Raw genomic sequence first — 25,377 nt, 5'->3', positions numbered from 1 at the left:
TTGTAAATAAAAAAAAAGGGATAATATCATATTTAAAAAATAACTAAATTTTAAATTAAAAACTTAAATTTTAAACTCAAGTAAATACTTGAATTTTGAAATTAAAAAGTTCCGTACAATTTTTCGTTTTCGTTACATTGATGTATCCATATTTATTTTATTCTAGAGAATATTATAGAAAATATTTTCTTTCTTATAAAAAATAGGAGGAAAAACTGTACCCATATTTATTTTCTTTTAAATACAAATTTGTCATGACTATGGTAGTACCATTACTAATAAATGCTTCATCAAGGAAGTCGCAGATGAAGTCATGGACTCATTTATAGTCTTTCGCATAAATGTCACCGATGTCAAATAATTCTTGACAGCAAAATCTCTTTCCTATGTCCACGTGGCTAAAAATGCATCCAATTGTATGTTATGTCATTAAAATTCCAAATATTGAAAGGTAATTCCGTGATTGCCATTACTGTAATCAAATGTAATACTAAAACCATAGGCCCAATAAAATGATTGCCCGGCCCATCACGTTCACATTTTTCGTCCCCGACCATCGAGTTGGATGCAGAAAGAGAACTAGCTGCAGTGGAGGCCCAAAGGAATGCATGATCAGGATGAGCATCCACCGATTGGAAACCGATTTCTTTAGAGAGGCCCGTTGCCATGCCGAGAACGCGGCATCGAGCCTGACACGTGCTACTCCCAGAACCTTTGAGCCTTTTCAAGAACAAAATTGCAACGTCACAAAGTTAATGCTTCAATATCCAAATTGCCCTTTCTCTTAAAGTCTTCTAACACACTCGTGAATTTGTACTTAACCATTTTTTAAATGCGTTTGTTTTGATTGCCTGAATTATTACATGAAAGATTGTTTGGTTTGCAACGTTTATGGTAATGTAATTTATACCATCAGGTGTGATGAGTGGATGAGTTTTGAGTTAGAAGGAGAGGTTTTAATGTGTGAGGTCCTGTTTGTGTAATTAAGTGAAATTCCAGTGGCATAAGCCACAACCACACTTTCTTGGAAATTTCTGGCGAATCAGTGACAAGCCTGAGGACAAATAATGACGTGATATCAGATATGTAACACCTCCAACCGACGTTGCTACAAAACCCTACGTTTCACAATCTTTGAATCCTAACCGCACATGAATAAACCCTAGCCAAAATCTTTATTTTTTACATCGCACAATTATGACTTCTAAATCGCCGGTGAACAGCCTGCATTGCGCCGGACGAGTTCAGTCCAACTACGACAGAGCTTTGCTCACTCCTCCTCCGGAACGGCATTCGCAACTCGCCCGCCAGCGCGGCGGCCTCATTTCCATTCCCGGAAAACTGAAGCCGCCGATGAGCGGTGCTTCTCGGAGGCTAACGAAGCTGCTGCTTAATGTCACCATTCAACATAGCTTCGGACCAATTCAGGTAGTGACCTCGCCGGAAAACACCGTCGGAGATTTGATCAAGGAAGCTTTGGCGATTTACGTGAAGGAGAAGAGAAGGCCGTTGGTGAAGCAAACGAATCCAGAGTGTTTCGAGCTTCATTACTCGCAATTCAGTTTGGAAAGTAAGTTCTAGATCTTTATAATTTGGAGGTTTTGATTCCCCTGTCTTTTCTAGAATTTCTTAATTGCCACTTGTTCTTCGGTTTCTTCACTCACTGCGTCATCTCGTGAGTCCGCGCTCGTTCAGGAAGATGACCTCGACGTCATCTAAAACACTAACAAACATACAAATGAAAATAATTCTCTGCTTGAAAATCTCTTTTAACTTTTCACATGTTCTCTTTTAGAGAAATCACATCCGTTGTCGTCTATATATATATATATATATATGAAATAATTATATTTCCCATATATGAAAATAAATAATTAAAATTTTACAAAATAAAACTAAAATTAAGATTTTTAAGTTCAGAAAAGAAAAAATAAAATAAAAATGAAAATTTATACCGCCCCTTGGCAACGGTTTAATTTTATGATCTTATTTAGAAATTGCTTTCAAAAATGATTTTTAAAACATATGTGAAAATCAAAAATAGAAAATATGATGTTTTTATTATATTCTTTAATAACAACTATGATGCTAGGATGTCTTAAAATAGTGTATTTAATATTTTATTTTATAAATAAATATTTATTATTTATTTTATTATTTTTCTTTCTATCATCATATTTAAGTTCCTTATTATTCAAATGAATTTGATTTGGAAAATAATGATTTTAAGAATTGTATTTAATTTTTTTAATACTTGAAAATTTTTATTATTCAAGTATTAAAAAGATTTTAAACAATTTTTTAAATTATTATCAAACACTCTTAATGGAATAGAAAAATGAGTCTATTATTAAAGAAACGCATGTTTTGACATATAAAAGGGGAGGTGCAGGTCTGAAGACGGGGGAGAAGTTGATAAACTTGGGGTCGCGGAACTTCTTCTTGTGTCAAAAGCCTGCCAAGTCTCTCGATTCATCTTGCTACGAAGAAGCTATGTCTCTGTTTCCCTTCACCAAGTTCATGGATTTTCTGCTTTAGAAATCTCCTGCCATGCTTTGGTTCCATCAATCAGCTCTCTCCTATTTTGTACTCTCCGGGAGTGTGGGGCTCAAATTCAAAGACCAAATGGAATAATGGCCCTTTTGTCGCCTTGTTTCTCTAGCGTTAACTAAAATCTCAGTTGTAAATCACTTAGCTTCATCACTGTGATTTTTGCTTCCCCGTTTTCTTTTTGAACATGTTCAAAGGCATGACATGTTCCCACTTCATGCTTGAAGAGGCATTTCGGTGATATAAAAAAAAAAAAAAAAAAAAGGAAAAAAAAATTAATAATGCATTATGTTCTATTTCCATTTACATGTGAAATTAATATTTTTAAAATGTGAGAGGCCTTGATATCTTCTTGGAGAAATAAATTTTGGGAAGTTTGCAGCATCAATTTTGTCTTTATTAAAGTAATTTGATGATTTCATCATACCAAATACAAGTTATCAGATTACATCACAATTTATTATTGCTGTCATTCAATTTTGATTTGAACTCTCCCTTCACTATTTTCAGAGAATAAATTAAAAAGCAAAACAAGCAATTTGGTCAGAATCACCATCACTAAATTTTGTCTCGACTTTTGATCATTCAAGTTTTAAATCTTTATTAGAGTTCAAAGATTTTTACTCAATTAATTATAAATATTAGAATAATAAACATTTGATATGCTTAATTTTATTTGAAGTTTTGTGTTCATACCCGCACTGGATAACCCAACGCATCAGTAGATAATGGGCTCGGCTTAGCCCAGCTCACCGTCCTTTTCATATGGAGTGGCCGGCCCAGTCTAATGAAACCCATAGGGTGCGCATTACGCTGCCGGCGCATCAAATTTGACGTCGGCCCTAGCATCTTTCTCGCGAATCAAACGGGAAGCCGAAGCGAAGGCAAAGGAAAGAGCAAGGACTGGAGGATATGGGGGATCTGTTTGCATGGATATTCTCCTTCTTCATCCTCATTGCCCTCCTAGTCCTCGTTGTTTACCAGGTCCTTCGTTTTCTAAACCCTAGGCTTCATTTCAATTTCTTCTCTTTTAATTCACATTCGAACTTAGTATTTTTTTTTCAAATATATCTTACGGGATTGAAGAAAAAGAATGCTATGATGGGATTAAAAAAAAAAAATACAGGAGGATACAAACTTTTTCTTTATTTTGTATCGCATTGTTCATTTCATGACTTAACTAGGGTTTTGATTTTTATTTAGACCAACAGCTAGAATTTTTGTTTTATTTTGTGTGAAATGAATTTTTTGGATCACGGAGATGTAGTGACTGGGAATTGGTCTATTGGAGTTAATGTAAGAAGCTGAAGTAGAATATGTGGTTTACAGAGATTGAGTTTTATTAATTTATTGCCCACTTAAAAATTTTGGATTTTTTTCCCCTCTTATTAGGAAAGGATGCAATTTGTTATCTCTTTACTTAATCAACTTTTCCGGCTTTCAATTCTTGCGATTTCATGTTGTGAAAGTAAATTGGAAGCTTCTTGGTTCTACTTTGATGATTTGATGGTAAATGAACTAGGGTTTGAGGAAATTGGCTTATTAATTTATGATAAGGGAAACAATGGATGCTTAGTAATGAAGACTGTACTTGTGAAGAAGTTAGGGCTCATCAAGTGCTACTAGTATGAAATATTTTGTGTTTTCAGACCAATTTTAAGCGTTTTTTGTAGGTGAAATTTGTGAGCAAAGGTAGATTTTGCTCTCTGTTTGCTATTGGAAAAGAGGGTGTTAGCACTTGAATCAAAGTTGATGCTGTGTGGTTGATGAAACTTGATTTACATGTTGTTGATAGAATTTTGATGAGTTTTATAATTGCAATTTTTCCTCTTGTTGTTATTTAATTTCTCCCTTTCATTTGTTGATCCAGAAAGAGTTATAGTGACCTGCTTGAGTATTGGATTAAATGGGTTCACTGAAATGAGTCTTGTGCCTTTTCCAATTCATCCATATTATCTATACTGTCAACTTTATTTTTTGAGTAAATGCTTTAACTTACAATACTTATGTCATGCTGTGCCACGCTCACATGAGGAAAATCCCTTTTTGCCTCCGGCTCACCTTTTAAAACTTGATTTTGGCATGGAGAGTTGAATATATGTAATTAAAGAATTTGTAAGGAAATTTCCAGAACAGTTGTTTGAAAATGAGGAATGGGTTGAAGCTGCTGTAAGTGTTTCTTGAGTACTCGTAAAATAGTGGATTGACAGTTGTAAAATTTGTTGCAGCTCATGTGCTTGGCAGATCTGGAGTTTGATTATATCAACCCCTATGACTCTGCATCTCGGATAAACAAGGTTGTTTTGCCGGAGTTTATCACACAAGGAGTCTTATGCTTGTTCTATTCCCTAACAGGCCATTGGTTTATGTCACTCTTGTGTGGTCCATACCTGTACTACAATGTGAGACTGTAAGTGTTCCCTTAGTCCTTTCTCTAAAAGTAGCTAGATCTCATCTGATAGAAAAGACAAACACAGAGTTTTTAGCACACGTTTACTTTAGTGGGGATGAATTTACATCACTCTTTTTTAATGTTAATCATTATATTAATATCCCATGGACTTGTTGCTTTTTGCATCAAATTATGTCTGACTGTTGAATGCATATCCATCCAACTTGAGTCATTCTTTGTATGATCTCATAAAGTCAATGTTTGCTTCCAAGAAATTACCAAGGAAAGAAAAAAATACTATGAAAAATTATTTTCTCATGTTTGGTTTTTTGATGGAAATTTTTTTTTTTAAAAAAAAGAAAGCCAAATATAATTAAAATTAGTTGGAAACTTATCAATTTTCAAATGATTTAATCTTTAGATATTAGAATTAAAATAAATGAAATGAGTTAGTAACACCATATAAAAATAATTTATTGATTTCAAACATATATTTTTATTTTTCTTCACTTTTTCTTTCCTTCTACCTTTTCTCTTTATTTTCTTTCCCTCTCATTTCCCTCAAATTTTCTAGGAACTAAAATAGCCAAAGGGTTTGATTATCAGTCAAGAATAAGGTTTGATTATCAGTCAAAGAATATATGCATACACGCATGCACATGCACATGTGAAGTTTACATTTGAGCATTCATTGACCATTTTAACTTAGTATGCTCAACAGATTTGAAAGTAGATTCATCCTTGTGCATTTCAGGGTGTGTATATTTGAGCTGGTCTAAAATCATTAATGAGTTGTTTGAGAACAACTGAAACTCATAGTAAAGGACATGTAAGTTTTAAATGGCACCTAATATCTCATAGCCTTGATGCTTTGTTTGGGCCTCGAGAAAAATATGCATGAAGGCTCAGCCTTATTAACTTATGGTCACAGTAAAAGCTTTTGCAGCACTTTCTTGAGACTCATGAGGCACGCTCCTCAAAACTTGAGGTTTACCTTATGTTTGAGGTGCGTGCCTCATGTATTATCAAGAATAGGGAGCTCTTGGTGCTGAGGTTGGGGTACTGAGCTGCTGGTCTAATGGCATTTTGAAGGGCTTCCTGAGTGACCTCCCTCTAAGAGATTAGGAGTTGAGATTATCGTTTGTTAAAATATATGAAAATTACACAAGTTGGAACTTAATTTTTTCTTGTCTCTAATTATTTGCTCAAGTCTCTGAAACCTATCATTAGGTCTGAAATCGTCATAGACCTCCTCAGATGATTTGGAACAAAAGCAATACAACGTAGGATTAGAAGTTTACTTAATTATGCAACACATAATGTGTGTATGCTACTGCTACCTCTCTTTGATTTGCATCAATCGGAAATCGAGTATTAGCTCTAGGGTAATTTTACTCATGTTAAAAACCCTCCTGGTGATGCGTGAATTATTTCCGAACTAACTGCAGTGATCACAATCTAGTGACTTGGTTTATATACCAATTTTCTAATACATTTGATGGTGTCAATCTAATTCCGATTCTTTTTTCTTCAATTAGGTACCAACGAAGACAGCACCTGATAGATGTAACTGAGATATTCAACTTGCTCAATTGGGAAAAGAAGCAACGGCTCTTCAAACTTGGCTATCTAATTTTTCTCCTCTTCCTTTCCATATTCTGGTACTCTGATCAAAGAAAAGCTGCTGCCTACATGTACTTACTGCTTTCATTTCTGAGGCCACTGGAATGAGATTGTTTGACCTTTTTTGTGTGTATTGTAGGATGATTTTGAGCGCATTGGAGGATCATGATAATGATTAGCTTGGCAAGGATGGTTGTTTTACGGGATATCATCAGTGTAATTACTCAGTACCATTATGGCTGCCTTCTATCGGATGATTGCATTCAATTGCTGCCATGTTTCTACACCAAGGTTGTTGTAACTGATATGCTTTGGGAGAAGTTTCAGGGTTTGGAAGTAGGTTTCCTCGTCTATTTATGATAGCATGTCTCTAAATTGTTGTATGCTTGCAGGATATTTTTTTGATTTTTTAAAATGCAATTTTAAGTCATTTATATTTTCTTTCAATCGTGGGCTAACTTTTGGCTAAATCTATTCAAGTTAAACTTTGGTGAATCCAAATGGAGCATAGAATAAAAGTCTATTAGGAGGGGTGAGTAAGGATTTTAATGAGTTTTTTATAATGTTATTAATAATTGTCATGAAATGTATGATTTTAAGAGATGGTTGTCATTTTGAGATTGAAGGTCAACCTAATATAATGGTGCATTATTTAATAATAATAATAATAATATAACTTAGGAGTTGCATATTTATTTCCACAAAGGAAAATTGACGTAGGATCTTTATTTCAAGGTTGAACTTTTCTAAAATATTCTAAAATTTGGGTTTAAGAATGTAGATTAAGAGGGTGTTTGTTTTTAAGGTTTTTTTGCTGAAAGCAATTTGTTTTTAAAATTGAGGGTGACTTATTATAAACTTTTTACCGAATAGAAAAAATCGAAATATTTAGCTTTTTCTAAATATAAAAAATAATTTATTGATTTTTCTTTACTTTTTAATATTTAATAGAAATAAAATGTTAAAAAAACAAACCACCTAATATTTAACACTGTTAAATATTAAGATTCTATTTAGAATTAAGTAAAAAAACAAATATCACCTAAAGTGGTGTTTGTTTTTTTGCTGAAAGCAATTTAGTTTTAGAATTTAGGTTGTTTGTTTTTCTATTTTTTCATAATTTATTATAAACTTTTTACTAAATAGAAAAAGTCAAAATATGTAGTTTTTTCTAAATAGAAAAAATAATATATTGATTTTTTTTACTTTTTAATATTTAATAGAAATAAAATACTATAAAAATAAACAATCTAATATTTAATACTATTAAACATTAAAATTCTATTTAGAATTAAGTAAAAAAACAAACACCACTAGTCTATATTTTTTTAGAGTTTTTATTTCTCATATAAGAGTAAGGAGGAAGTATGAAGTGAACAAAGAAACACTAGGAAAAATGGTTTTGCTTGGATACACTTCTTTTTTCTTATTAAAAGTAGAAACATTTTTATAAAGTATAAACTTATTTTCTATTTTTAAGAGTTATTTAAAAAAAAAAATTGTAATAGTAATTTTTTTAATAACTCAAAGTTTTAATTAGCTTTTAAAAATCTTTATAAAACAAGAAGTATATGACCTCTTTGATAACTTTTATTTTTCAATCGGACTTTTTTTAAAAAAAAGAAAATGTTTTCAAAAAAATATAAAATGGTTTTTACTTATTCTTTAAAAATTATTTTTAAAAAATAATTATACAAACATATAAAATGATTAAAAATAAAATATATAAAAATTATATTTAAAATATTTAAAATAAATTAAAATTATTTTAAATTTTCAAACAAATTTTTATTTTATAAAATATCAAATAACATTTTTTTTAAAACTATTCTAAAAAAATTGTTTCTCAAAATTGTTTTTGAACACACTCGCCAAACAAGATGGGTATTTAAAAATAAAATTTTAGAGAGTGAGATAATTATTATTATATAATTATTTTAAAATTAATTAATAACAATAATAAAAAAGTGGCGAAGTCTTTTGAATATAAATGTAATATTATAAAAATATTTTACATATGAAAAGATGGATCTAAAAGTAGAGTTTGCTAGAAAAGTAATATATATATTTTTTAAATTCAGATCTAGAAAATAATAATAATAATGTATAAATGCCCGATATGGTATGTACCGTTTCCATAAATATTTTGAAAACAAATCGCTATTTAAAAAATAAAAAAACATTTACAGCAAATTCCTATAAATATTTATCCTATATATAAAATAGTATAAATTTAATATAATATCGTCTAAATCATCTTGAGATATACTAAATTACCTAATTATAAAAATGAATGTATTAATCAATATAAGCTACAGAGAGAGGGAAACAAAAAAGCTAAATTATTTTTGAAATTTGTGAACCCCAAAATCAATTTAAACCAGTTGTATATTAGAAATCAGGGCTCGTAAAAGCCTCACGGTTCAAACATTGGGCAGCCGAGGCTCAGGAAACTATCGCCTCACCTGACTGAACTCAGGTTGCGCACGCCTTTAGGGTTTGCTTGCAGTTGGACTGTAGGAGAAGCCCGATCTCTGTTTAGACCAAAATCATTCAATCATTTCTTCTCCAAACGCTGCCTTTCCATCCGTCTCTGAGTGCAAGGTACTGTTCCAATCTCTATTCCCAATTCAATCAATCGACTTCTATGTTAGATACAACCGTTTAGATGCTGAGGAAACGATGAGAAGATGAGGGAAAATTTTGAATTGTAAATTTTTCGCCATCCAGGGCTCGAGAGTACTGAAAGATTGTACTTCACCTAAATCTCATATGTGGCTTAGTTGATCAGAGGTTTTTTTTTTTTTTTTTGGATTTTTTTCAGCCAACAAAGCGAGGGAGATGATGTGATCGAAATGTGGTTTTTCTTGGTAAACCACAGGGTCGGATTTCACTCTCGATGCTTTATAAATTGGGAATCCTATTGCGGGAAGTTTTGGGCGTGTTTGGAAACTGTTTTTGAAAACAGTTTTCCATTCACCTGGAAAAGAAACACTACTATCAACCTTTTATGTTCTATAAATCAGAAAACAATGTGATCTCAAGAACATCCTTTTAATTGTTTTATTGCTCTATTATCTTGGAAACCAGTTTGAATGCTTTTATCCTGTCAATGGTATTGTTGAAAAATTTGTGTTCTAGGATTTCATTTTGGACCAGACGGAAAATGCCAAATGATTACTGGGGCACCATTTTCATCATGATGTTAAAGCCTTTTTTAATTATAGGATAACCATGGAGAATTTCTCAGTTGTCGAGGAAATATTAGAACAAATTAATTAATTCTGGAAAGGAGCTAGAGAAAGAGAGGAATTTGTAGAAGGCGTCAATGACATATAATTGGCCCAATTTGAAAGTAGGTTCTGGTTCTTAAATCACAATAATCAAAGAAGGCCACTAAGTTGGACATCCATTATTTGTAAAGCGGACGATCTTGCAAAGGCAATCTTTCTTCACAATTTCTTATGCATTCAGCTTATTAGAAAAAGAGAATATTCTTAGGCAGCTTCTACAATTAATCCTATATGAGTTTATATTATCCTTTGACAATATCGTGTCATATGAAAACATTGAACATTAGAGCTTTGACAAGTTCAAATTAACAAAATATGACTTTAATATATAGATTTATCACATAGTCCATAAAAATAAAGTTCTTCAATTTTTAGTTCCAATTTCTAACTAGGCATATGCACTATTGTGTTGTTGATTGATATATATATATATATGCCTTTATGTTTCATCTTCAGAGTTTTAGCTTTTCAAGTTCATCATCATTCCTTTTCCACCAAAAAAAAGATAAAAAAAGCTTATATATTAAGTAAAAATTTTTATTTACTAATCACTATCATTTTCATCATCAACATTCAAACCATTCAAATGAAAATTTTTCAATATTCATTGTAAAAATAAACTTACTCAACTTCTAATATAGCATTTGACAACAAAAATGTAGCTTTTCATATAAAATTATTTTACTTATTTCTCCTTTCTATGATCAATTTTAAATTTTTTAGCACATTTTAATTAATATACTAATTTTTTAACAATTTTTTTTTTCTTAAAAATGATAGAAAATAGTTAAGGGAGGTATGTATCATTGTATTGTAATATCATGTATCGTATTGTGTATCATATATGTATCATAAGATATGCTTTAAAATAAGATACAAATTGCGATATGTATCAATTTCCATTAAAAAAAAAAGTATTGTATCATTATATCATATCGTGTATCATAAGTTTTTCACAACTATGCTTATCACTTATAGATGGTGTTATATTTTTTTTTTTAGTTGGACCAATTTATCTACAATAGAATTTCCATGCTTTGTATGCTTTATCCTTTCATTTTAACCATTTAATGGGGCAGACTTGGGTTTAACAATTCATATAAAAAAAGATTTAGCTTAAATGAATGTTCACTAATTTTACCATGGAAACATAAATTGTACCTGCCATGCTGCCAAAATGGAAGCCTTTGGAAGAATAGGAAGAGTAAAAGTAAAAACTCTTATCTTAAAAATAGAAAATGAAGAACTTTAAAGTGCAAATTAAGTAAAATGAATTTAATTTCATAAGTCATAATCAAGAAATAATAAGAAGGTGAATTTATTTTGATCTTTGAGGTGAATTTGTTATAATAAATATGTGAAATATGAGGGGAAATAAGTGATATAATAGGCCTACTTTGGGAAGAAAAAATCTACAAACTCTGCTGCAATTTTATATATGGTATAGATATAGATTAATTATGTGCTATCTTGTATTTTCTATATGCATACGTGAATGTCTAAGTGCACTTGATTCTAGATTTGTATTGGGCAACACTTATGCTCTTTCAATACTTGAGCTGTCTTATATGATATTTCTGTCTAGTACTTTTGTTGCTTATGGGTGATGCTTAATGCCTATGCTCTTAAACAATCTTTTTTCTTCTGTAATACTCAGAGATAGGTTTTCTATCTCTTGAAGCGGGCACATGCTTTCCTGCTTAGCCCTTAAGCACTGTATGCAGGGTCTAAACCTCATCTAATTATTTGTTACCATACTGTTCCAATACATCCTTAATTTGTGACTTGAGGGTTTAGGAACAGCTACATAGGCACCCACACCACCAATCCTATGGGGTGAAACAGCCTCAATAAGACTTGTTCCCATGATTTTCCATACCAGGGCATGATGAAACTATTGTTTGAAGTTTCCCTGAAAGAAGCAAGTTTTATTTTCTGGTTGTGGTGAGATAAAGAGGAGAGTGGGAGAACTTTATTCGGTTGAAGTTACAGGCATGGACATTTGTGTTTTTGTTTGAAAGGAGATATCAAGAAAGCACTTTCGGATTGTTCTACTGCAAATTGATTACATTTTTCCATTTAGCCATTGAAAACATCCTTGCTATATTTTTGCATACAATGAGCCTGAAGTTAAATCTTTTGAGTGCCATATAACCCAAGATCCTTGTGTTTTAAGCATTTTGCAGTTGCATATAAAACTGAATTTCTTTGACTTGGTTTTGGCTGACTCTGGATAGTGATGATTTATATATGCTGCTTACATTATTGTGCTTCTTACCCTTTGGTATTTGCTTTTTTTGCAGTTCAAACATTTAGGGTTGCTGATAAATTATGGTCAATGCCACTAAAGGATTGTTCATTTCATGGTAAAAAAATTACTTTTTTTCTCTGTTGAATAACTTTAGCATTGCCATATTTGTGCAGAAGTCATATAGTGTGTGTTTGATTTCAGTGAATCATGGTTATGTCCTTTTTTCAATTTGAATCTTCATTTTCTGGAATTTGACATCTATCAAAACTCAATAACACTTCACTGATCTATATGACAATTACAGTTATTGGTATCATTAAAAAATGTTTGAAGTTTGGGGAGTTGCTATTGGATTTTTTTTCTCTCTTTTTTGTTTTAATATTACATCTGTTGGTTTAGGTGGAGGTTGAAGTCATCAAAATAATGTCTCCATATTAAAAAAAAAATGGGTTAGTTCTTGAACAACATCCTAGATAACCCCAAGAGCATTAACCTAACTGAAATGATAGAAATATACAAATAGCTAGTCATCTGTCAGTTGCTTTGTGATTTCCTTGTTGATATTATTGTTATTTTCTTTTGCTCTTGTTGTGGTAGGAATTCATTGTTTGTTAATCCAAAAACATATGCATATTATGTTAAGTACATGGATTTCCATTTTTATTATGCCTGTGGAATGTCTTTGTGTGTTCTTCCCCAACCCCACTTTCTTGCTTGAATAATTTGCTCATATCTCCATTGCAGTGACATACCCATGGCACAATTCATCATCAACATGAATGCTTCAATGCCGGCATCACAGAAATTTATAATACACGTCCTGGATAGCACTCATCTGTTTGTGCAACCTCATGTGGCTGAAATGATACGAAGTGCCATTTCCGAGTTTAGAGAACAGAATTCTTATGAGAAGCCTGCTTGATTGAGATGTCAATACAGGAGCGGAGTCTGTTTTTCATTACCTCCTAAGAACTGAGGGGCGGCCAACATAAGCTCCATACTTACCTCTCATTTAGTGATGACTCCTCTCCCATCTATACGATATCTAAATTGCAGTTTCTCTATCATTCTATGTTTCCTGAATGATCTTAGGTCTCTTCTCATATTTATAAAAGGAAAATCGTATAAACAAACTTCAAAAGCCAGGATTTCAATTTCGCTTTTTAAGGATTGTTTTTGGGACTCCAAGTTTCATAAAGTAATGCGATCTAAAATTTGTAATGAAAATTTGAAGATTTGGAATAAATTTTAAGTTAATTTTATTAAATAATTTTAATATTTAAAATAAAATTAAGTAATATATTTTAAATCAATAATTTAATTTAAAATAGTTATTAACTAATAAGTATAAAGTTTTATCAAACACTTCTAAAAGATATGATAATATAAAATTGATAATGAAATAAAATAAGTGATATTATCTTTTTTATTTATTTATTATTATTATCTCTCTTTATATTGTAAATATATAAATTTTATACATCATAAATTTATGGTTCTTGTTAATTTTCTGCATTTTTCTAAAATCTTTTATATTTTTTATTTTGTAAAACAAATAATTTGATTTAAAAAGGATGAATTTATAGGTAAAAGAAAAACTAAAAATAATATGTATAAAAGATGCTATAAAATAATACTTATATGTATGTTATGTAATTGTGGCCCTCGCATTTCGATCTATTTCAATGCGTTTCTCACTCGATGACGAACTCGATTTTCATTTAAAAGAAATGATTTTTATTTATTAAAAAATCTGAATTGGAGTTGCCACTTATTTTTGTTTTATTTTTAAAGGGTAAACAGAATAAGAAAGAAAAACCCTAAGTGTGACTCCTTGTTTTGGAAAAGGTTGGTCTACGAAAAATCAGATTGGGTTCGAGGGTTAGGTTACTTATCGGGAAGGTACGGTAAAGACCGTAGCACCCCTCTAAGTCCCTAAAATGGGTCTCTACTAATAAAATGAAGCAATCATGACAATTAATTAGGAGATCAATGAATACCCGGAAATATCATGCACATATGAGAATCAAAGCATGCATAAGGAATGGACAGAGTAAGAGAGAATGCATACCTTAGTCGCAAACGACAAAGTGCTATCATGAAACATGGTTAGTGAACAGATGTAATTAAGCGCATATCAAGGAATAGAGTAAACCAATCATGCATGACAAATAAATCAGTCGAACAATCAATCAGTCACGAAGTCAAGTATATGGGGCCCCCACCAAAGCCCGTTTTATCTTGCCTGAATCAATTACGATAACTCCATTGTTCGAAATTACGGAACTTGATTCCTTGTTTATTTCAAAACCGAGGAAGTATGAAAATTGTTTGCCAAAAATGAAAGCAGCAGCAAAGCTTTATTAAAAATGTGATTTTGGAATTTAAAGAAACTCTAAGGATGAAGTATGAGGCAAGTAGGACTATTTGAACACCAGGATTTAAAAGAATTACAAAATGGGATTCCGGATGTGAGATATTCGGGGAAGGTGGAACGTCGGAGGAGAAGAATTCCGGATGCGGGGGACGTCCGGATGGAATGGCGGCGAAGGAATTCCGGATGCGATATGTCCTGATGCAGGGGGACGTTCGGATGGAATGTTGGCGGAGGAATTTGGGATGCGATATGTCCGGATGGAATGTTGGCGGAGGAGAATTTTCGGATGTGGGAGACGTCCGGGTGGAATGGCGGCGAGAGGAATTCCAGATGCGATGGACGTCCGGGTGGAATGACGACGGAGGAATTCCGGATGCGATATGTCCGGGTGGAATGAATGTGGTTATGAGTAGCATGAAGGATAGGTATGGGCTGTATGGATATGGGGGCTTGGGTGAATGGTTTTAATAGGTATGTGAAGGAGTGAAGGATGACATGCACCCGTGAGACTCCATGTAAGCGAGGGAGTGGGATGGAGAATGAACGAGAGGAAGATGGGTGTGGGGATGCTGATGAGGTGAGCTTTGCTGCCATGACAACTACTCCAGATTTTCTAGGATCTCTTTCGAGCAGGGATGAGAAAATGGGTGCGTACCATGGATGAATATCAAGAAACAAGGGAAGTAGAGAAATAGAGCGTGAAAGAAGATGAATAAATAAAGGAAAATCTCAGAAAGTCCACTTCATGAATCATCCATGAATCTTCTGAGCAGGTGGGTAAAACCGTATCAAATGCAACCACCCTCATGATTCTCAAGCATTTCATAACCACCACAGAAGCATATCAAATTAAAAGATGGACAAATCTACACAAATACAGGCGTACATATCAACAAACAAACTGGTGACCTTCATTATCCACCCCAAACAGATCAATGAGTATTCAAATGTCAATAAAAGATATAGAGGATTGATAAACGTACCTAGAAATCCCTTTCTCTGCTGAATATTTGAGGCTTCCAACTCACTGTTTCATATTTCGTGGGTGCTCTGCTCAAAAGTCCTTCTCAAACGACCATGGAAGCACCTCACTCTCTCTACAGGTTCTCCAAAAATCTCCCATGCGGCCCCTCTCTTTTCTTTTTCTTATTTCTTTCTTTCCTTTCGTCTTCTCAAGCTAAACTCCTCTCTAACAACCAAAAAGCTCTCCCTCTCATAGTTTGCTGCCCCTGAAAAACGAGTCCCCGAGTCTCTGGTTATCCTCTCTTTTTCTCCAATCTGTCTCCTCCCCATTTTTTCGGATTTGCCTTTTCAACGATTTCTACCGCAGCCACCTTTCCTGCAACACTCCTTTTGCAGCCACTTTCCTTCTCTCTCATCCGTTTTCCTTGACGACCTGCTGGACTCCCTTCCAGGAAGTTCCTCCACGTGTCAAAGTCCTACTGCAGCTTCAAAAAGCGAGGTTGATTCATTATGGCCACTAAAGATGTGACACGTGGCCCATTGGGATAGTGGCACTTGGCTAAAAAATGTGATATGTGAAAATAAATAGAGAAAAAGTGACCCATGCCTAAATAGGGGTCTACAGTAATATATACAAATATTCTTGATTTAATATAATATTTTTATTTATAAACTTTAAATATTTTAATTATAAATGTTATTAATAAAAATTAGTTATTAAATTATAAATTATAAAATTATTTTAAAATACTACTAAATATGTGAAATATTTAATAAAGTATCGGGATATAATATAATTTATATTTTAAATAAATATTAAATATTAAAGTATAACATTTTTTATATTTATGTTTTATTTTTTTATAAATCATATTTATAAGATATCTAATTGAATATAATATTTAAAAATATTATTTCATTAATATCCCATTAAAAATGAAGTAAGAAAAGGGAAAAAGAAAAAAAGGGCATGAATCAGATCCTTGGGAAGACCAAATAAGGTGAGTCGGTCGTCGTCGGGTCATAGTAGATCCGGTTCCCAGTCCACTTAAAGTATGGGTTCCCTCTATCCATCCACCTCTTCCTCTCTCCTTATTTCGCTTTGGGTTCCTTCTCTCTCGCCAAAATGGCAGTGCATCTTCACTCCACGCCCTCTTCTTCTTCATCTCTACACTCCCGAACCAGAGTCTCTCAGCCGCCTCTTAGGTTTTCACTCACACTCTCTTTCTGTTTCATAAAAATTTGAAATTGTTATTTAATTTGCTTCCCTTCTCTTTTTTCTTTGGCAGTTGCGCGACCAAGCTCTTTTCAGGATTGAAGCTTCAATCTGCAAGTTTGCTTCTTTCCCTTTCTCATTCATGAATTGTTTCTTGATTTCTTCTCTTCTTTTCCGCCTGGTATTTCTTTGGATTTTTTTTCTCGTTTTAACATTTTGTTATGTATTTGTTTAATTATTGGGAAAGGTACGTTTGGTACTGGAAAGCCGAACTTGACAGTTGAATTCTTCAACAAAGTTCATAAGAGCGTCCAATCCAGGTAATCCCTTGCTGGTTTTATTTCTACATTCTATAGTTTTGAAATTAGGTAATGGGTATTGGGTTTATCTCTTGTGTATTTGTGCAAAAGATTTTAAACAGAAACGAGGTTGCATTGAAAGACACAAGGGGAATTTATAGTTCTTAGAAAAATTGAATTGCAAGTATGGTTTGTAGTAATAAAAATTTAACCTGGGAAATTGTTTTGCTTAATATCTGAGGATTATTTTAGAAGAACACTTGATTGATTATTTTCAAGAGATCCTACAGAGACATGGGTGCTAATGTAGGCTAGAACCAAAATATTGAATTTATATATATAGTGCAATTTCGAAGAAAGATTAATTTGTTCAAAATATGGTTGTCTTGCCATCTCAAAATTGGCTATTTTTCTACTGTCCTTTTATATGTTAGTTGTCTTTCTTCTTCTTGTCATAACTTGTCTTGCATAGTTGTGTTTTATGGTTACTTGGTGTTACGATATAGATGTTTTGCTAGTATTGGTTGGAAGTCTGGAAAAACCACTTGTAAGTTTTTGTAAGTTTGCATGATAAAATGAAGCACTGTACTTTGTATTTCATTGAGACAGTTTCCATAACTTGTATTTGAACTGCAATATTTGGAACCTTCAAACCTAGTTTTTGGTTGATGAAGGGTCTTCCATTGGGTGTGCTTGCTGGTCTGCATTAATATCTTAATGACTAAAAAATTCTTGCTTAGCCTCATTGGCTACAGACCACATTTTTTACATCACCACTTTCAATGTAACATTTTCTCTCTGTTTGCAGGACTAGTGACAGTAAATCGACACGAGCACGTGTTCGAATGATGCCTATAGGGACCCCAAGAGTGCCCTATAGAACTCCTGGTGAGGGAACTTGGCAATGGGTTGATTTGTGGAATGCCCTGGTAAGTTGGGAAATTTTTTATAATAAACGAACAGGCTACTATTTTATCAAGCTATCAGCATGAAACACTACATACACTGTTTATTTACATACACATGGTGCACATCAGGGGTTGGTCTATCTCTCTTTTATCAAAGATTCTCCTGGTCGCTGAATTGATTAGATATTTCTGACCATATGATTCGTTTATTTACCCCTGTGGACATGCAGCTGCCTAAATATACAAAAGAATGCTGCTGGTTAAATCGTTGTGCTTTAATAACTCATGCATACTCTCTCTATATATTTGCTTGGAGTCTCTTTTGTAAGCCTCTTTGAACGGTTTATCCCCCTGTATCTGCCCTAGATTTTTATCTGCTTGTGGGAGTCAAGTTTCCTAATGGTTGCCTATCTGACCCGCTTATACTGTTATATTTCTATAACTTTGGATGTATTGGGCTGCAGTACCGGGAACGAGTTATCTACATTGGACAACATATAGATGAAGAATTTAGCAACCAACTATTAGCCACGATGTTGTACCTTGACAGCATTGAATCTTCCAAAAGGATGTTTTTTTATATTAACAGTCCTGGTGGAGATGTGAGTTCTTTATCATCTATCAGGCTTTTTATGATCACATTTTTCTACCTTGTAAAAGTCTTGTTATTGTTTTGGTATTTTTCTGCTAGAAACTTGCTTGTTTTGCAGCTTACTCCAAGCTTGGCTATATATGATACCATGCAAAGCTTGAAAAGTCCTGTTGGCACCAATTGTTTGGGTTTTGCATATAACCTAGCTACCTTTCTTCTAGCAGCTGGAGAAAAGGTAATATCCTTCTTCAGAATCTATCCATTATGCTGTGAGTTAAATATTGCTAGAATACCAGAATTCATGCAGCATGCGGCGAAGGGATTGTAGCGACCATCAGAGATTCAACTAATTCTCTCTGTTATGGACATCACATTGCCAGTTACTATCTATTCTGTAAAGATCCTTTAGGGTCTGATAGTATATTATTTTAGCATCCAAAAGGATTGGTCTTTTTCTGGATAGCAGTAACGGTACTGCATTGATAGACAGGTCTTATGTTCTATATTATACATAGCTTGCTGGTATCTGTGTACATTGATTTTTTAATTAAAAATGGCTGAATTCTGAAGTTCTCCCTGATTTTTTCTTATCCAATATTTTTTTTTGCTTTATTAAGGGTAATCGCTTGGCAATGCCTCTTTCAAGGATTGCACTACAATCACCAGCTGGAGCTGCTCGTGGTCAGGTATGATTGTGCACCAAACGATTATTGTTATTAAAAAGCTCTGTTTTTGGTATTTTTCAAGATTACTGTTTTTTCTTTTCCTTGTTCATTATGATGAACATAGTAATTTTTTTTTTACAGGCTGATGACATTCGTAATGAAGCAAATGAGCTTCTTAGAATCAGAGATTACCTTTTTTCAGAGTTGGCCAATAAGACGGGCCAGCCCATCGATAAGGTGTAGCTTGCCTTTCAAATGATGTTACTTTTGCACAACATTGGTTTAATGATCATGCTAACCTTGATTACTCAAGTTAGCCATTACTTATGAAAAGAGTATGATCGACATGAAAATATATTCTATGTGCAGATTAACAAGGATTTAAGGCGGATGAAACGCTTCAATGCCCAGGAGGCTCTTGAATATGGGCTCATTGATCGTATATTAAGGCCACCCCGAGTTAAAGCTGATGCACCACGCAAAGATGCTGGAACTGGTCTCGGTTAGTGTTTTTGTTTTATTGCCAACAAATTGGCTGATAACTATTGAGCAACCCAGAAAGTCTCCGAAGTTCATTTATGTCCTTGTATAATAAGTTGTTTAGTGAGGAATTGATGCATGAGTTTATTATTGTGATTGCTAGGAATTTTATCGGCCATTGAAGACTTATAGAATTTTTTTTTTTCTCAAAGTAAGGTTTTACATGAATTTTCCATTGCCAGGCCACTTTCACCATTATTATACTGGGATCTTGTATTCTAATTTATTGGGTCTGATCAAATAAATTTTCAGGTACAATGCCCCAAACAATAATGGTCTTTAAGTTATCTTTACTATCACCCGGTCAGTTCTACTTTTGACTGCAGTGGTTTATTTTAATTACTCTATTTTATTTATTTGATAGGCAATTAATGGTAGGTGTTAGCTCCTTAGTGAGTGGACAGTTAAGGGTCAAGAGTACATGACAATCTGATTACACATTCCTGATTTTATGAAGCCTAAACTATGTGAAAATCCATTATTTATCTGTGAAAGTTACTGCAGTGGAGATGATGGTTCAATGTGGGCAAGTTATCATGAATTCTATGTTGAAACCAGTAAACCAGCTGCTTTTAGGATGTGGTATAGCCTTACATTATGAAGATAGGAGTGTTTCCATATTGTTAAAGAAGACACAACCCAAACTATGAAGATCCATTTGACGAGTACAATGTCCTTTTCATGAAGGAAATACCCATGACTGTTTCCATCAACTTTTCGTTATCTGGGTTGAGTCACAATAGGGATTTATTTTCCTTTTTTTTTGGTAGGCAAAATAGAATTGTATTAATATTTAATAGAGGCACTGAACAAAAAAAGGGGCAAGCATGTACACGAAGTATATGAACCATGCCTAGAGAAAGGAAAATCAACTAAAACCAGCCCTTACAACAACTAACCCATGCATAATCTATCAACAAAATCCAGCCAAGGAAGAAGAGGAAGAGAGTATGCCACCATTAGACTACTCAAACTAGTTCCTTGAGAAAACCACTGTTTACAGCCAGACTGGTATGTTCCATCCATAAAAAATCCTGTTATTGTGCTTTTCCCAAACAGTCCAGACCAAACCTAACAGAATCAGCGTCAAGAACCTTCTTTCATTGAGTGCAGAAACAAGTTCCTTTCAATACCTCTCTAACTGAACTTGGTATAATCCAAGAAATTCCTCTAAAGGGAAAACCAGCCCACAGCTGAAAGAGCCAATCATGATGTAGAGGACATGATTTGCAGATTAAGAATCATGCTCCTGTGCCTTTGCCTATCAAAAAAAAGAAAAGGATTAAGAATCATGCTCACAAAGGCAACACCTGTTCCCAATGATTAGCAATGATCATTGGGCATCTCTCAGGTTAAAAGAAAATTGTACGGGACATCTATAATAATTGACGTGCGATATGAGTAAGAATGTTGGCAATCCAGAAATATTATGTTCAAAAGATGGGTACAGTTGAAAGTTGAAAGGATGCTAAGGGTGCTCTTGAGTTGGGACGACTCCTTTGTTGGCAAAAAAAAAAAAAAAAAAAGACTTGGAAAGTTGTTCCTTTATGCCTTTTTTGATTTATATGGAGGGTAGAGAAATAGGAGAGCTTATAAGAATTGTGAAAGTTTGAACCAAACAATTAAAAGTTCTTTTTTGTATCTTTTTTGGGATTGGGTTAGACTGTATATTGGGGATGGTTCCATGTCACTGTTAGATTTTGTGGACTGGTTAGACTCTTCATAGGGTGCGGTTGCTTGATTTTGTGTATTTGGTTTTTTGGTTGCTTTGCATACATCATGTATACTTTCTAAAATTAATACAATCTCCATTTGCCTATCAGAAGAAAAAAAAAGGTTGAAGTTGAGTGGCAAAAGGATATGAAAGATAGGATAAGAAATGAATGCATTTATGGGAGGGTAGAAGTAGCACAAGAAGATGAGAGAGAGAGAGTGACTTAAAGTGGTTTTGAAATTAACAGCAAAGTCAAGCTGATATGCTAGTAAGGAAGGGTGATTTGATTCAAAACAAAGATGCAAAAAGGAAGACAGATTGATGGGAGCTTCAGTTGATGTGATCAGAAAAGATGGGAGATTTTTTAATTTAATTGAGGATATGGTTTTGGTGCCCTTCAAGGATTCATGTGGATTATCATTAGATAATTGGGATTTTAGGATTTGTTGTTGTATGGGTCCAATTCATGATTTCCTTTCTGTGTTTGAAGGGCCCTTTAGGAGTTCTCGATTACATCATTTTACATTAGTTACATGATTAACTTATCATTGCATCAGTGTTTCAATCATCTCATAATCTTATTAGTTGAAGAAACTGCAGGACTCTATGATTGAAAAATGTATGAAAGATGTTTAATGACATAAGGTCACTTGACTAAGCATGTCACTGAGCTGGTTGTTGGCAATCATCTTGAAGGGTTTTGCAACTTCCAAACCACTGCTACAGTTTTCTGTTTCCCAAAACTCTGGAAAAAGTAAAAATTGCATCTAAACTGCATCTTTCTTTATGACCATGGAAAATACCAAGAAAGTAAATGAAAAAAGGAAGGAATCTCAACTTCACCTGTTTGGTTTGCCATGAAAAATTTGAAGGAAATTGAAATGTAATGAGAATTATTTCAAAACTTATACATTTTAAAATTCTTTATTCTCTATATAAAAGAGGAATAACATTAAAAAAATCTGATGGAAAAAAATTATTGAGTTAAGGAATTTTTTGCCCTTAATTTTGCTTTCCTGTTTCCACCTTATTTTCTTTTCCTCCTACATTCCATGTCTTAAGTTTTTCATTTTTGTCTTGTTTTTGGCATAGAAATTGGTATATAAGGAGCATTTCATGATTTTAGGCTAAAAAGGGTTTCATCACAATCGTTCTTACTGCCCACCGTTTCATGATTCATCATCATCATCATCAAGTGTAATCTTTATATGCATATCCAAGTGTAATTTCTGATTTGTGGTTTCATGCAGAGTAGAATGATAATTTATAGTTTGTAATCATATGCATCAAGTGTGGTTTCTGTTTTCCCTCTAACTGGTATCTAGCTTTCAAATTTGCTTCAAACAAATTCTTTCCCAGAAAGCACTTTTCTGGTTTAGCAGTCAGCGTGTGGACTGCAAAACTGAGTTCGATTCAATTGTGAACAATTTTGCTCCCAAGGTCAAAGATAATCATAATAATAAAACAACTGTACATATGGGTGACAGTGTTGCAAGACTCTTTTATTGCTGCTAGGCAATGGCATGGTGCACATTCTAGAGTCCCTGGATGAACATCTGGAAATTTAAAAATATATGCATATAAAGAAAACTACATAAAAGTTCAATGTAGATGCATCAACAAACAAACGATGCTACAAATATCAAATTAATTACATAACAAAGACCTGAATCTAATTTTGTAGAGACAAGAAAGGATTAATGTTATCCTTCATAGACATCTGGTTAAACCACAAATCTATCATGAAGATTCTCCCTTAACCACTCCTCCCTCCATCCTTTATTGACCTTTGCAATGAATTCCTCAATTCTTTTGTCTAAATCATCGTCATCTTGTTCTTCATCTGCCCAACCTACCTCTTCATCACTACCATCATCGTCGTCATCTTCATTGTAGCCATCTGAACAGGGATAACAATAATCATCATTGTCATCGTCATCACCGGTATCTATGTTATTACATCTATATTCCTCATGCTCTTCTTTCATTCCATCTACCATGAGTTGGAAAGGCAAAGACCAATCAAAATTATCAAATTCTTCATAAGACGGCATATAACCTTCAACTAGGAATGCAAAAATCATGGTGTTAAACACAAAAACCATGAGGACCACGCTAAATGAGGATCCAAGAAGATTTTCACATTCTAAGATTGATGGTGATGAACGAAGGCTCAGAAAGAGCATACTAGCTACACACAGAATAAGAAATGGAAGTATGGATATCTCTTCAATCTTCATGCCCTGTTGGATTTGATCTGTTGGTGGTGATACTTTGATTTTAATTCTCTTGCAATTGGCTATCCTTTTATAGGTTGTTTAAGTAGACTTGAAACCAGGAAGTGATTTTTCTTGGAAAGTTTAATAGAGCATATATTCAGTATTGCAATTATTTCAGTATGACAATTGATCACGTCTTTTTGATTTTATGAAGTTAAATCTTTCAAGCATAGCATACCAGGAAGTTTCTCGGCACATGATTGATTGAGCCGCAAGGTACTGTAAGCATACCGTCCGACAAAGACAAATACCTAGTCAACATTTTAGAGATGGCACACCTCTTATTCCTTTAGAAGGAAAGTATTCAGATAGTTGCCCAGTTAGAGCCAGAAACTGACCTTGTCAAACCTGTATGAATGGTCTAGATCCCAACCCAAATGATGGGTTTAACGACTATCATATATTTAATCCATTTTTATAGCTATACATGTTTACTAGTTTTGGTCAACTTTGCAACATTTAGAAACTATAATTCTGTCAATAATTTAGGGTAGTGGTTATTCTTATGCCTTGCCATTTTCTGGAACATTGCACATGGAACTGTGGAAAATCAACAAACTGTAATCAATCTAGTTTAAGTACACTCTTATTATTGCTTGAGGTTCTGAACTGCTTTTTGCTTCCTCTGCTCCTCATTGTTAAATGGAAAATGGGGCCACTGCATTCCTTCCCTGGCCTGAGCTACCCTGCCTGTCCGATATGAAATAAACTTTGATGGTTCCATCTAGTACATTACTGAGACCTGGTTTCAACTTTCCAGTTTTGTTTGGTAACATGTCCTTAAAACTCTCGCATTACACTGCTCCTGGAGGGTCTTGAGAGATTTTAGGCATTTTTATGTTATTGAATTTTCTGTTTTAAAGGCTGGAGGACTAATGGGCTTGGATATTGATCTTTTTGGGAATTTTGTAGTTATTTAAATCATAATTTCTTTTATATTTTGAACATTAATGATCATTGACTTCAAAATTTTCGACTCCATGAAATTCATATAGATAATACTGCGAAACTATTTAAATCCTGACCTGTTTTTGTGTGATTTATCTTATTCTGATCTAGAAACAAAGGAAATTTTTAGCCGCTTTATTGGACAAATCTGTCGGGTGAAACTTTGCCATGGAGGTTCACGGTTCACCATTGATGAAAGACCAGGCCTAAATTCAAGATGGCTGAAAATTAAGAGATGGGTGGATCTCTCACTCAACTACAAACCAACCGCTGTAATCCTTGACCTAGTTCTTGGCAAAGACCCAGAAAAATGGAGAGATTCTTAGAATATTAACCTAGCCCATTTCTCAAACTTAATGATTGCAAAAGAAGCCAGAAGCCTTGAAGTAATTTCCTGAATAATCAAAATTTTCAAGGAGAAAATGAATCTCTATCTAGTTTTTCCAGGTTGACTAGACGGTTGTAGCGGTGATTTTGAGCTTCATTTCATAAATGAATTGAGGAAGAAGTCATAGGTTCTATTACAATATATATTAGGCAGTGTCATTTGGGTGGTTAGTTTTCCCTCCATTAATTTGGTAGGGATGAATTGGCCGTGAAAGATGCAAGACTTCCCTTACCCAACTGCTGATTTATAACCAGATATGGCTGCTGCCACATTAATGAATTTCTTTGTTTTCCTCTATGCTTTTGTGTGGGATTTAGCAAGTAGTAGAAAAAAATAAATGAGTGCTGACAGTAGGATTCCTTCTACTGTCAATGATTGG

The 25,377-nt window shown here is 33.6% G+C and overlaps 4 protein-coding genes and 1 non-coding gene across 6 annotated transcripts; 4 read left to right on the top strand and 1 right to left on the bottom strand.

Moving 5' to 3' along the window:
• The first annotated feature begins 1,087 nt into the window (after positions 1-1,087).
• LOC100253377 (uncharacterized protein At4g22758) lies at positions 1,088-2,704 on the top strand. Its single transcript, XM_002266560.4, has 2 exons — positions 1,088-1,570; positions 2,393-2,704. Exons 1-2 carry the CDS (start codon positions 1,198-1,200, stop codon positions 2,536-2,538), a joined length of 519 nt encoding a protein of 172 aa, XP_002266596.1. The 5' UTR covers positions 1,088-1,197; the 3' UTR covers positions 2,539-2,704.
• Positions 2,705-3,276: 572 nt separating this feature from the next.
• On the top strand, positions 3,277-7,012 carry LOC100258514 (protein cornichon homolog 4). Of its 2 annotated transcripts, XM_002266525.5 has the most exons (4): positions 3,277-3,534; positions 4,779-4,960; positions 6,481-6,603; positions 6,705-7,012. In XM_002266525.5, exons 1-4 carry the CDS (start codon positions 3,463-3,465, stop codon positions 6,742-6,744), a joined length of 417 nt encoding a protein of 138 aa, XP_002266561.1. In that variant the 5' UTR covers positions 3,277-3,462; the 3' UTR covers positions 6,745-7,012. The 2 variants fall into 2 exon arrangements, with proteins under 2 accessions (XP_002266561.1, XP_059599323.1); XM_059743340.1 differs by having other exon boundaries at positions 3,310-3,534; positions 6,481-7,012.
• A 1,903-nt stretch (positions 7,013-8,915) lies between these two features.
• Positions 8,916-12,199, top strand: LOC100263663 (uncharacterized). Its single transcript, XR_009467946.1, has 3 exons — positions 8,916-9,169; positions 9,390-9,447; positions 12,162-12,199. It is a non-coding gene; the product is annotated as an uncharacterized LOC100263663 (transcript).
• Positions 12,200-16,504: 4,305 nt separating this feature from the next.
• Positions 16,505-19,820, top strand: LOC100256891 (ATP-dependent Clp protease proteolytic subunit-related protein 2, chloroplastic). Its single transcript, XM_002266344.4, has 9 exons — positions 16,505-16,655; positions 16,739-16,782; positions 16,913-16,985; positions 17,773-17,893; positions 18,337-18,474; positions 18,583-18,699; positions 19,082-19,150; positions 19,271-19,366; positions 19,499-19,820. Exons 1-9 carry the CDS (start codon positions 16,576-16,578, stop codon positions 19,634-19,636), a joined length of 876 nt encoding a protein of 291 aa, XP_002266380.1. The 5' UTR covers positions 16,505-16,575; the 3' UTR covers positions 19,637-19,820.
• A 3,253-nt stretch (positions 19,821-23,073) lies between these two features.
• LOC132255269 (uncharacterized) lies at positions 23,074-23,632 on the bottom strand. The gene has a single exon (XM_059743328.1). It carries the CDS (start codon positions 23,621-23,623, stop codon positions 23,108-23,110), a length of 516 nt encoding a protein of 171 aa, XP_059599311.1. The 5' UTR covers positions 23,624-23,632; the 3' UTR covers positions 23,074-23,107.
• Between the last annotated feature and the right edge of the window lie 1,745 nt (positions 23,633-25,377).

Source organism: Vitis vinifera, chromosome 2 (genome assembly GCF_030704535.1).
Source record: "Vitis vinifera cultivar Pinot Noir 40024 chromosome 2, ASM3070453v1".
Classification (NCBI taxonomy): domain Eukaryota; kingdom Viridiplantae; phylum Streptophyta; class Magnoliopsida; order Vitales; family Vitaceae; genus Vitis; species Vitis vinifera.
This window is presented reverse-complemented; position numbering and strand designations above follow the sequence as displayed.

Excerpts from the sequence above, each read along its gene's own strand:
- LOC100253377 (XM_002266560.4), top strand. The coding sequence starts at position 1,198 with ATGACTTCTAAATCGCCGGTGAACAGCCTGCATTGCGCCGGACGAGTT. Across the intron at positions 1,571-2,392 it reads CTCGCAATTCAGTTTGGAAA|GTCTGAAGACGGGGGAGAAG; the intron begins GTAAGTTCTAGA and ends GGGGAGGTGCAG.
- LOC100258514 (XM_059743340.1), top strand. The coding sequence starts at position 3,463 with ATGGGGGATCTGTTTGCATGGATATTCTCCTTCTTCATCCTCATTGCC. Across the intron at positions 3,535-4,778 it reads TAGTCCTCGTTGTTTACCAG|CTCATGTGCTTGGCAGATCT; the intron begins GTCCTTCGTTTT and ends AATTTGTTGCAG. Across the intron at positions 4,961-6,480 it reads CTGTACTACAATGTGAGACT|GTACCAACGAAGACAGCACC; the intron begins GTAAGTGTTCCC and ends TTCTTCAATTAG.
- LOC100256891 (XM_002266344.4), top strand. The coding sequence starts at position 16,576 with ATGGCAGTGCATCTTCACTCCACGCCCTCTTCTTCTTCATCTCTACAC. Across the intron at positions 16,656-16,738 it reads GTCTCTCAGCCGCCTCTTAG|TTGCGCGACCAAGCTCTTTT; the intron begins GTTTTCACTCAC and ends TTTCTTTGGCAG. Across the intron at positions 17,894-18,336 it reads TTGATTTGTGGAATGCCCTG|TACCGGGAACGAGTTATCTA; the intron begins GTAAGTTGGGAA and ends ATTGGGCTGCAG.
- LOC132255269 (XM_059743328.1), bottom strand. The coding sequence starts at position 23,623 with ATGAAGATTGAAGAGATATCCATACTTCCATTTCTTATTCTGTGTGTA.